The sequence below is a fragment of the Squalius cephalus genome (assembly GCF_949319135.1).
Source record: "Squalius cephalus genome assembly, chromosome: 9".
NCBI classification, from domain to species: Eukaryota; Metazoa; Chordata; class Actinopteri; order Cypriniformes; family Leuciscidae; genus Squalius; species Squalius cephalus.
The window spans coordinates 16,343,894-16,357,028 of NC_137130.1; the positions used below are offsets into that span (position 1 = coordinate 16,343,894).

The window sequence follows — 13,135 nt, forward strand, 5'->3', positions numbered from 1 at the left end:
ATTAAATTGTAACTACATTTAGTTATTATTTATATATTTAATTTATATATATATATTTAATACTTTTTAATTATACTATTTTTTAAAGACTTTTTTTTGCCAAACAAAAAACAAAATGCTTATTAAGAAAAATGATTTTAGCAATGTAATATTTCAGCATGAGCTGAATTAGGATGGTTTCATGAATCTGTCACAATGTATACTGCAGGGTTTGCAAAGAGGTTTTATTGACAAATAGTGCAGTGCCAATAGGGATCAGCAGGAGTAAAAACATTGATCGAACATGAAAATGGCAACGTGAAACCATTGCTGCGATCTTTATTCTGTGACTGGTTATGGTGGTGTAGGAAAGCCACAGCATGAACAGTGACACTGCTGTAGTCATGGTCTCTGTGTGTTGGTGTTTGTCCCTGACTCTCTCTGTCCTGTCACACAAGTTATATTTAGTGGTGTTAAACCATTTTGAAATTCAATCTGCTGTCTTACAAGACTGAGAGCTGCAGGAAGACTTTCCCATCACATGGCCAATGGAGAAAAGCACCAGCAGTCACCTATAGACTGAAAGACTTGCTGAGTTTTATATTAAACTCAGTATATTATTATCAGTTAATCATAGTGCAGAACAACTAAGAACTGACATTTGTGCAGCTTCTTTCAGTGCTGCCTAAGACTTCCCTCTTAAATACAAAGATTAATTAAACTGATAATAAAGTAAATCATAATTGAACTGAATATGACAATTTAATTGAAAGAAAATATTTCTTGCCAGTAGATGAACTTTTTAACATACCTTCATCATTTATTTCTACTTTCTACTCTAAATTTTGTTGTACCTTTGTCCCATTATAAACTATAAAACTACAAAAATACATCAAAACATTTATGTAAACAATGTTAACAAAGACTGAAATAAACATTTTAATATTTATTGTGTGAAAATGCTTTATATTCATGTTTACCAAATTTGTGACTCTCCCTAATGTGACTGTTTCCCCCACAACCAATTATTTTGCCCCTAATACAGTTTTATCAAAGTCTATTAAGCTGTAATTTTGTCTAATTATAAAAAAAGAGAAGCACTATAAAAGTAGACGTTGTGGTCGTCTGAAGATAGTATTGTGTGATGAACCGGCCCTATATTTAAGACATCATTATGCCTCAACATCTTTTGTATTCCACAGAAGAAAGTCATACGGGTTTGGAATGACACGAAAGTAAATGATGACCTTAATACAAAGATATCATCTGATGTCTCACATCTGCAGTCAAAGGATCTTAACCAGAACTGTTTCATCTGATCTGTATTCACTTGTTAATTGCATGATAATAGGTTTTGACAGGGCAAAAATGAAGCTGGTTCTTTATGATTAAACATCCAAATTTAACTTGTTCACTAAATGACTTCCTCTCCAACTGATGCTACAGGCTAAATATTGCCACAGCTGTTTCTGTTCATGCTGGTGATGATACGTTTGACATCTCTTCTTCATCACTCTGTACAGTTGGATGAAGTAGTTAAATATATACAGAAATACTCATTTGTCTCTTCAGCAGAGCAGAAACTAGAAGATTATTTTTCAGATAGCTGAGCGCGTCTCATCCTGGTTTGATGTGTATATGAATTAGGAAGATTCTCTAACCAAAATGGCTTTCAAATTAAATGAATGTACAATGACAGTGTTGAAAACCCATATAGAATAAAGAAAATGTGATGACTGCTGTTGAATGGCACAACCTTATAGCTTTACACTGCAATCCACCTGGAGAGGATATTATATTATTAGATTTCTGATTCTCTCACGTTCATGATGGCCACCTCTTTAAGAGCCTATGAAATGTCACAATGGGACGATGCCATTTATACAGTTGTTACATGGATCCATCTTTTGCCCTTTTCAAATGTGTTGCTGTGTAGCTTCTATTGAGGCCTGTTGTCCTCTGACCCTGTGGCCTCATAAAATGGCCACAATGTGCTCATATATACTAATATTTCTGAATGTGTTGTGCGTCAGCTGTCACAATACCAACATTTCAGTAGACGGTACCAGTGAAATTTTACAATTCTCTATACCAATTTCGATAACACAGGAAAGAGGAATGTGCTATTGAACAAGCTCTTTTATCAAGTAATTATTCATGGTCACAGTCAGTAATAAAATAAACATCAAAGGAACATTACGTCAATAGAACAAAAACAAAAAAAAGATACAATTTTTCATACAGCAGTATGAACTATTTAAGTAAACATTAAAAAACTGGAAAAAGAGAGAACATCATCCAAAAATAATGCTAATTAAAATAGCTTCAGTTACTGGCATAGTCTTCACTGCATGATTCTGTTCATGTTCAACGGTAGAGGCCTTTATAAAGCTACTTAAGTTATCCAGCCAAAGCAGTGAGTTATGTGGCAAAGTTTAAAACGTTTAGGGGTTTGTTCTCTAATCATAAGTATGAGCAGTACTAATGTTCACTTCAAATATGAGCAGTAATAATAAAGACGCTTGTCTTAGCAAACACAATTAAAAATGAAATGAGAAAAAAATAAATACAGTGCTACTTTACAATTTAACTGTCCATTGTGGGCATACATTCGGATGGTTCTTTGTTTATTTTAGTCTTTAATGTGAATGCTAATAATACACGGGCAGACAGAGACGATCAGAGGTGTGAGCTCAGGGTCAGTCCATTAACAGACGGAGTTTAACAGAAGCTGGGGCTTCTCCTGAACATTAATTCCAGTAAAACTGACTCACTCTCACCATTAGTGAATGTCTACCACAAATGATTTCTTGTTTTGTTTTGTTTTAACATTTATCACAAACACTGACATAGCACAGTATATATATACACACACATAAAATAAAATTCAAGTTTAAAATCATTATTGCATGTAATTATTTAATCATTAATTATAAAATCGATTAAAATAAATAATAAAGGGAAAACTATAAAAATGGACTTGCATTTAATAATGCAGTGCAACAGTAAGTAAAATGTAGCTCAGTGTTTTAAATTCAGTTTCCAAGTCAATCCTTTAAACCCCTCTCCTGAATTTGCAGTAGTTCCAGTCATTCTCTACTGACTTCTTTAATTCGTTCTCGTTTCCTTTACCCAAACACCCCATAGCCTCCATAGCCTGGCTGTGCACACAGGGGTGACCTAGACACCCATATGTGTCACACATGCCTCTTTGGGAAGATGAGACGTGCTTTTTGCACTTCCCGAGTGTTTGAGCTGCCATCCTGCAAGCCATCTTTATCCCTCGGGGTGAAATGTGAGGGGAGGCGGTGTGCAGTCTGCTCCAGCCCCTAAAACAGGCCCGGAAGAAACCTCTTGATTAAAAGTCTGCACCGGTTATGCCAGGCATCCCACGCTAGGCTGACTGGGCTTAAAAATAGATGGCTCGGGGGAGGGGGAGGGGGGAGGGGGGAGGGGGGAGGGGGAGTGGGGTTGGGTCTAACACTCACTCAGGGACCTATTAAGAGCTCATCTAAAGAAGAGACTCTCCTTGAGCTTCTTCACCATCATCATCATTATTGGAGTGATCACATTCCATCAGGGCTCCTTAATGATCACTGAGAGAATCATTATTTCAGCTTAATAAAGACATTTATCACGCACACTCTCACACACAAATATGCAGTAGTGGATTTTATGGATGATTAGGCACAGCACCAGAGAGATTCGTGTGAACCTATGGTTATTTTCATGTTTCTTACAGACCATGTACAGTCAAGTACAGTCTTGAAGTCTTGCAGGTTTTGATGTGAATTCATTGATAGTACTTTTATATTTCAGTACATATTAAATTGATATTAATTTTTATAAGTGAATTGTGTCATTTCTGCACCACCGGTGGCACCTAGTGGAATTGCAAAAATGGTTTTAGACAAATGACTACTTATTAAAAAGATATCTTCAGTAACCTAATTTAAATATCACTATGACTTTTTAATGACCTCACTGCCACGTGCAAATAAAGGCAAGCGCAAAACATTATCAACCAGATGACTTTAATGTAAAGTCATCAATAAAGTGGTGCCATTTTATTTCAGAGAAAGTTTTCAGTTGTGGTCATTAGAGATGGGTGCTTTCGAAACACTGCTTTGTGAAGCTTCAAAACCTTTGCAAATATGGCACATTTAAAAAAGCTACCTAAATGCCCTAATTGAACTAAGGCCTAATCCTGTCTGTGAACAGTCAATCATATTGTGAAGCAATTTGTTTAATTGTTTCGGAGTTGCAAAAGCTCAGTTTCTCCTATCAGTGGCGACTGCAATGAGCTAAAAATGAATGTAGAACCACTCCAAAAGAGCAATGATTTGAAAGTGCCACAGTGTTTACACTCTCTGGGAAATAAACCTACGAGTGGCTTCCCTATAGTTGGCTCTGCACTTCTCCTGCCTCCTACGGGGAAAGAGAAAGTATTTTAATATCAAACATTGACACACTTCACATTTAAACCATTTTCTCTTCATCCTGAAACCTTTAAAAGTGCACAACACCATCTTTTGCAAACAGTCGACATTAACCTCCTGTTTTCTCTCCTAAAGGTCTTACGGAGAACTAACCAACTGCACGTTCCTGGTGGCTTTGAAGATGAACTGTTTCTGGCCCAACCGAATGGTGGATGAATTCTTCATCCGGGTGCACAGACACTACTTCCATGACTGTTCATTGTCTGGACGGCTGCTTCACGATCCACCCAATCGGATCTTGGGGCCTTTTATCGTGGTGCCCATTCTGGTGACGCTACTCATGACTGCTCTAGTGGTGTGGAGGAGTAAACGCAGCGAGGGAATTGTATAAGTCTACAAAAGTTAACCAAGAATCTCCACACTGAACAACAGAGAAAGTGATATTTCACAGACTGCGAACATTAAGAAAGACTTGTTTCTCATCAAGTAGTTGTATATCGAAATGCTTATAGTGAACACAGTCACTGTGTTATCTACAAACAGATAACATACAAGTCGTTTATACGGACAAAATCTTTCAGCACAATTTCTTTCAAGTAGTTTTTAACTAAATGTTTTGTTATGCCAGCATTTTGTCAGTGAAACAGATCTCCAATCTGGATGCAAGTCATTATGATGATGGATAAGTATAACCTTGGATGGATAAACACCAAAGGAAGGACACTGTTATTCCCATGTGTTTGACAAACCTGTGTGAGTACTGGACTCAATCACTTTGTGACACCTCAATGTATTTCACACTCATAGATGTGCTTTGTGCTAAATTATGACATTTGTAGCATGACATTCATGATTAATATTTTGTTGTAATATTTAAAAAATAAAAAAGGGCTACAACCATGATCATGCCAATAACCTTTACTATATTATGGTCTATTATGGTTTTTTAAATTGAAATTATATGAATATCACCATCAGATATTTCGGTAAGACACCTAAAAATGCTTTGGCCAAAGCATCGCATGCATCTCTCAAAGTCAAGTCAATCCCACAACGAATTGCAACTTCAAAATCATGCAACATTTTGGGAAGCTGTTGGAAGAAATTGATTTCATTCAATACTGAAAAATAAACTACTAATTACATTGATAGTAAAATCTATGAGCATTTATACACCACAAATGTCATCTCAATTAAGTTTGTACAAATTGATGGCACTTATGGAGCTTTAAAGATAATTTAATTCCACCGTATTCAAAGACTGCAAAAATGACTTTACTATTGTTCAACACCATCTGGGTTTTTATTTTTAATGCCCAATGTCATAAGGGACAACGTGCTACCTCCATTATATTTAATGTTTTAATTTGCTCTAAAGTGTTAGTTCAATTAGGCTTTATCGCAATCTTTGTGAACTGCCTAAGGGTCGATATACGTCTATATACTGTAGGCATCAGCCAGTCCTGCAGCTCATCATGTTCTGGATCAGATCTTTTGTACTGACAGTGGCTATCAGAAACTATTAGAAGCAGTGAACTGAGAGAATTACTGAATTATTTGGTGTCTCAACACACAGGCTTCATGAGGTCATGTCAAGGGGAAATATTTTCTTTCTTTAGTGGAGGACAACCCAGCTAAGAAGCTTGCAGCATTTGTCAACACTAAAATGTTTCTATTCACATGGTTCTGCTAAATGTTTTTTTTTGTTGTTATGTCTGTGTGTCTCTGGAGCTCTGTGTCCACAGTAAGTGGATTAAAAGCCTGTGGTTTTCACCTGCCTGTGGCAAATTAGACAGTGGCACAGACACCAGACGTCTCTAATGTCAGCTGAATTTCAAAGCCTCTGATTTCTCCTGCAGTTATAATAAAGTAATTTGCCCTCGAATTTTTTTTTTATTATTCCGGACATTTCCATTACTTCGATGTTGATGCCACATGATGTTAATGTCTCTGCATTTTGTTGCTAGAAGGATATTCATGGAGCTTTATTTTTTAACCTCAGAGATGAATAATGAATTCTTGTAAATAACTGCCAGTATCACCAATGCACTGATGTGCCACTATTTTTAAAGCACTGCTAGTAAACATAAATCAGTAACCTACCTAAATGGACACAACAACACACTGTTAGTCATGGTCAATCATTTTGTGATAAAGATCTCAACACTACAGGGTAATCTAAATCATGAAAGTAGATTTTAGTTTTTAAAATCTTTAAACTCCGCTCTCATTTCAGCTTAGACACAATTGGACATGACAGCACATTCAATAATCATCATTTCTTTCCTCTCCACCATACTGTCTAAAAAGCACAGCTTTCACGAATCTTTACAGAGCTTAGCTGTGAAGGAACGCAAAGGAAGAAATATCAAGAATTAAGTGATCTAAGATTCTTATTTAAGAGACATCAGATATTAAATTATTCAATCATAAATTTCATATATACATCCTAAAATAACCGATAGCACAACATGATCCTATACTTAAGCAATCCACATGCTTTTCATGTTCTGGGGCCATGAATGCAAATTGTTTAGGCCAGGGCACCGCAGGCAAAGTTTTTGTGAATAACTGTAAGTCTTTAAATCAGTCAGAGAGCAGATGCCTGAATATTCACATACATTCAGCTGATGAGAATCACCCAGTCAGTTATTGGCAAGACTGTACAAAAGGCTGTTGTGACATTATGAATGGCATTTACACAACTAACACTTTTTCCAGAGTAAACAATGAGCTGATTTGTAGGTGTTATATCAGGGAAGTTCATGTTTCTTGAGCAACATTCATCTCTTTTATATAATCTGTATGTGGAATCAATAAAATATTTCAAATGTGCTGTCTCTTATATACTTTATTGATTGTTTATGAAGTTCAGAGTATTGAATAAATCTAATCCTATATAGCATTACCAAACTGATTTTCAAACAATTTTACTGAACACTCCCCTCATCTTCTGCATTGTTCAGCCAATCAAATAAACCTTAAGGTTATAATAACCCATAGGCTGAGCCATTGTTTTGATGACTCTAGATAACCTCAGGTTTATTGTGTGCCCTTCCCTTCGGCAATAACTCAAAACAGGTTACATTTGCGGCTCTGTAATTGGAATGTGTATCCTAAACCCATGGGCGAGAAAGGAGGTACAAGTCTGGTTCCAGCAGACGCAGTGATTCCAGCTTCAATATAAAGGTTGTTTCTTTAAAGTTTGTTGGATCTCAAAACTAAGCTGGCAGTCCCCAACTCTGCTTCCTAATGCCTTTAGTTGGATGTTAGGCCCAGAGCATTTACTATGAAACAATTAGTGTTCAAAGGAGGCTGCAGAGCGCAGCTGCTGGGAATAATGGGAAAAGGCTCGGGGTTTATTTAGTGGGTTTCCAAAATGATTAATAGGGGCGGCTGGGGGCATTTATACAGTAATTTACCGCTAGAGAAGAAACTATAACAATGGTCCAAGTTGAATGAAAAAGAAATCATTAGACAATAAGATACAAGAGGCTGTGGAGTTTTGTCAATATAGCAACCTAGGCTTATTGGAAAAATGTGCTTCTATCTTCATGCTACGAGTACCATGAAACAACGAGTCACAATAAAAGAGAGCAAAGACTTGTAATAACACAACTGGAAAGCTGTTGACCAATCAGAAGCCAAGACCCAAAACTAACTGCTCTCATGCTTTTTAAATTCTTGCAAAAACTGTACAGATCGTAAAAAAAGAAAGAAAAAAAGACAAAGGCAGTAGTCACATTATTTTGCCCATTTTCACATAAAAAGTCATAAAATATATTATGCCATCACATTTCCATTCTCTTCAAATGATTCTGATCACATTCAAACTGCAGTCACCGATCTTCTGAGAGCTCATTAGCTGCTTTCATCAGGACAATCTTTAATGAGCTATTTCCATTTATTATAAAAATGTTTTTTTGTCTGAAACCCTGTCTGACAGTAGGATATTCACGCATTTCGAAGTGGTAGCAATGTCCTATCCCAGCATACCAATGTCATCCTGTAAAGCTCTTTCAATAATGAGATCAGGAAGTTGAAATGATGAGCAGTGAACTTTTCCATTTGCAAGGTGGAAGTAAATTATTTTTAGAGACAGATTTAGTGCCCTAGTTTGTCTTCATTGGAACACTAATAAGAGGGTCTATGTCTTTCATTGGTATGTGATATCAAAGCATGCTATTAATGACTGGACTCTCAACTGGTCCACATGAAAGAGTTTCCCAAGATCCTTTTGTGAGTGAAAACACTGCTTTATTCACTGTTTTATTCAGGTTGCCTAAATAACTAAAGGAAACCAAGGGAAAGGTATAGCTTGCCCATTGAAGTGAATATGTGTAACAGGAGAGAGAAATATTTGAGTAGGATGCTGTGCTTTGATACCAAGTGACCACATTACGTAACACACACTACATCCTCTGTAGGAAAAGCAAGGTTTCAGTTCAGTATAGGGTGTTAAAGAAAGAAGCTGGTTCTACTCTAATTAGTAAAGCAGACCCCCTTCTAATTATGATTAGTGGACTGACCATGATGATTAGAGAGAAAGACAGATGTAATGAAACGTTTTCCAAATGGTCAATGTCAGTCATTCACTTTGATATATTTATAGCACAACCTGCCTATCCTGAATCTGAAATCAAATTTCCTAGTTGAAGTTGTAAACACCAAACGTAAAACATCACTGGATCGATACAGCATTGAACACCCTGCTTGAAAATCCAGATAAACCCAGTTTAAGGTTGTGTTTTGGGCATGATAGCTGCAGATACATTACGGACTAGTAAAGAAAAGCCCAGGGCCAGTGGCGGCCCATCACAACCACAGTGCATAATCCCTACATTTACTACTGTATCACATATGCAATAAATACTGCCTGCTGGATAAACTATTTCATTCAAATGGATTTACATCTCAAATTGCTGTTTCATCAGAAAAAAATGCAGAAATACAAAGATCATTTATATTATATATATATATGTGTGTGTGTGTGTGTGTGTGTGTGTGTGTGTGTGTGTGTGTGTGTGTGTGTGAACCTGGTTCACAAAACCAGTCTCATGTCGCATGGGTATATTTGTGGCAATAGCCAATATACATTGTATGGGTCAAAATTATCGATTTTTCTTTTATGTCAAAAATCATTAGTATATTAAGTAGAGGTGGGCATAGATTAATTTTTTTAATCTAGATTAATCTAGATTAATTTTGAAATTAATCTAGATTAAAATGGCTCATTTGAATTCTGCCGAAGGCATTCAGAATATGTGTGCTACCCAAATAATGACTATAAAAGTAAGTCTTTGAGAACGGGTTTCTCAAGCCAGGTGGCGCATTAGACCAGGGGCTCATCTCCTGTTTCCAAAATGCATCACAAACTGCTTGAGAAAGCTGTTCTACTCATAGACTGTAAAAGGTTACTACTGTACTGTTACCGTACGTAGGCAACATTAGGTAGGCCTATGTTATTATCAACTACTATAGGCTATCAATTAGGGATGGGCGATATGGCCTAAAATCCATATTGTGATATACATTGCAGCCTCTTGCGATAACGATATTAAAATAAAACCATTTCAGAACAGGTTACACAGACCCTGCTAAAAAACTAAAAATTTTTTTTTTTTTTTTTTTGAAAGGGTGTATGTAGTTTTGAGAACATATATTGTGCAAAACTGTAAGTATACAACATAATTTTGCAGATAAATAAAATTTAAGTACACTAGCTGCAGAGACTTAAGTAGGTCTAATGTTTATTATGGCTTGGAGCTTATGAAACCCCAAATTTAAAATTAGAATATTGTCTAACTGATGTCTTTTCAGTTAAAAGAAACACAACAGCGATTCTTAAAATTGGGCGCTTTTAATAAAAAGAGATTATGTGCTACACCACTCACTAAAATATATTGGGAATAATACGCGCGCGCTGGTATTCAGTGATATGTTTCGTTTTGAATTTGAGGTGGTAGAACGGATTAGTCGTGTGTTAACTTACCGAACTGTTACACCACACAGTCTACGTCGGACGGCTTAAATCCGAACCAAGTCCAAATAAGGGTTGCACCGATCTTTTTCACCAGCTTTCACTTTCAGCCGTGTTTACTTAAGATGACGACGAATATGATGCGTTGCAGCCGGGTGTTCCTCGCGGCCGCGGATAGATTGCGTCATCATAGCTTGTGTAGCTTGAGCCAGCTCCCAACGCTCCCAACCCAACTTGGAGAATAGATTAACGGCGATATTTTTTTTTATCGCGCGATAAGAGCTGCGTTAACGCCGATAACGGCCCACCACTAATATTAAGTAAAGATCATGTTCCATGAAGATATTTTGTAAATTTCCTAACGTAAATATATAAAACATTTATTTTTGTGAGTGAATGCAGCAGAATCGCGAACATAAATGGACAACTTTAAAGGCAATTTTCTCAATGTTTAGATTGTTTTTACACCCTCAGATTCCAGATTGTCAAATAGACAACAAACAACAAAACTGTCAAATAGACAACAAATAACAAACCATACATCAATGGAAAGCTTATTTATTCAGCTTGCAGATGATGTATATGACTCATGTATATATATATATATATATATATATATATATATATATATATATATATATATATATATATATATATATATATATATATATATATATACAGAAGACCCAAAGCATTGTGACCACCTGCCTAATATTCTGTTGGTCATCCGTGTGCCACCAAACAGCTCTGACCCCCCTGTGGCATGGACTCTTGGACTCTATAAGACCTCTGAATGTGTCTTGTGGTATCTGGCACCAAGACATTAGCAGCAGATTCTTCAAGTTCTGTAGGTTGCGAGGTGGAACCGCCGTGGATAAAACTTGTTGGTCCTGCACATCCCACAAATACTCAGTTGGATTGAGATCTGGGGAATTTTGAGGCCAGGGCAACACCTGCTGAAAGAGGTCACTGCTATCAGGGAATAGAATTGTCATGAAGGGGTGTACCTAGTTTGCAACATTTAGGTAGGTGGCACGTGTCAAATTGATGTCCATGTGAATAGCTGGACACAGGGTCACACACTCATCACACTCCCTCTGCCAGCTGTCGTCGTTCCACAGTTCATCCTGGTGCCAAGGTGCACACGTATACGGCCGTCCATGTGATGTAGAGAAAACCGGGACTCATTGGACCAGACGACCTTCTTCCACTGCTCCAAGGTCCAGTTCGGATACTTCCGTGCCTATTTTATGTGCTTTTCAACAATATAAATGTACAGTGACAATGATTTTAATTATACTATTATCCAGATATTTTAAGCAGGATCAATCAGTTCAGCTTAGATATGCCAGCATGATGATTTCTCTGCCATATTTACATAGTTCCTGAATATACATTTACTGTCAGCTCACAAGTCGACCATCCCACCATGACTGTCCAGGTTTTCAGGAGGGCAAAAGAATATACATACTGCCTGGTTATTAAATAAAACATAAATACTCTAACTTCTGATTATGATGTCATAATATTTGGCGTTTTTAGTCTTTTTCAATATGTTAACTGCAATAAGTCCTCCTGAAGAGTTTTCAGTTTCTCTCTTCTTGGATTATTTAACTCCTGCATTAATTCTGAAGAGCTCGGCTGAGTCCAATTTTCTGCCCCATTTTCTGTGTTTAACTTGGCTACACAAAAAGGTGTTTGTTTGCATTGAAGTCAAATTGCTTCACAATGCCTCCCACGTGTAAAGTAAGCGTGTGGGCTTGTTCACCGATGTAGAACGAGCTCATGCTACCAAGTGCTCTGAATGTGGGTGGCTTTCATGATTTAAAGCAAAGTACACAGACTCAAAGGCTCTTCATCGAGTCAATGCATGTGGAGGAAAACAAGGACACCTGAGTAATTCCCTTGAAAAAGACACTATTCTCAAAAGCATGAGCCAAACAAAACAATGGCTATTCTTTTTTGTTGCTGCTGTTTCTATTTAACTCCAACTGCGCAAAAAATAGTCATTCATTTTGAGTGGCCAGGGTGTTTGGGATGCTCAAACTCCAATTGTATCCCAGTTAGATAAAGCGTTACATTATTTCCACTGTCATTGTGTCTTTACTCGTATTTATCAACAGGTTTTTGTCATATTGTAATGTTCCCATACTGTATATATTTGGTTGTTAATGTACCAAAGTAGCAAAATGTACATAATATTCTAATGTAACACACACACACACACACATATATATGGTATCTATGGCTCTTTGAAAGTTACATGATAATGCACGGCTCCAACAACTTGATTATTTTTGAAGAAACAAATGGAAACATGGTTAGACTATACTGAATCTCTACAGGCCACACCAGAGTTTAAAATGAGTCCCATTAAAATGCCTTCAAGTGTTAGTGACAGGTCTGGGAGAGGATAGTGAAATACCAGTCCTGTCTTAAACAGCATTGTGTTTTATCGCTGCATATCTTCAGTGCCTGGTCAAATAGTGATCCTAACCTCACCCTCCAAAAAATACAACTCTCAGATCAACGACAGGGCCATGAGAACAGACATTAATTGCTCAGAGGTTGTTCCTTTAGATCTCAGGTGTCAAAGAAGCTCTCGGTTATGAGTTTTTACCCACAGTTCCTTTGGAGAAATACAAAAAATGTGAGGATTGTTGAGTTCATAAAATGCTGACTTTTCATTAAAGCATTTGGTATTGTAGCAAATGTGAGATTGAAATTACTGAGCTCT

At 36.9% G+C, this 13,135-nt stretch overlaps 1 protein-coding gene across 1 annotated transcript in view; it reads left to right on the plus strand.

Annotated features, from left to right (window-relative positions):
* The window catches only part of ramp1 (receptor activity modifying protein 1), a 28,503-nt gene extending 23,159 nt beyond the window's left edge, over nt 1-5,344 (plus strand). The window contains exon 3 of the mRNA XM_079882462.1: nt 4,554-5,344. Within this exon, the coding sequence (XP_079738588.1) occupies nt 4,554-4,809 (256 nt within the window). The 3' untranslated portion in view covers nt 4,810-5,344. The remainder of the gene's footprint in view (nt 1-4,553) is intronic.
* The last annotated feature ends 7,791 nt before the right edge of the window (nt 5,345-13,135 follow it).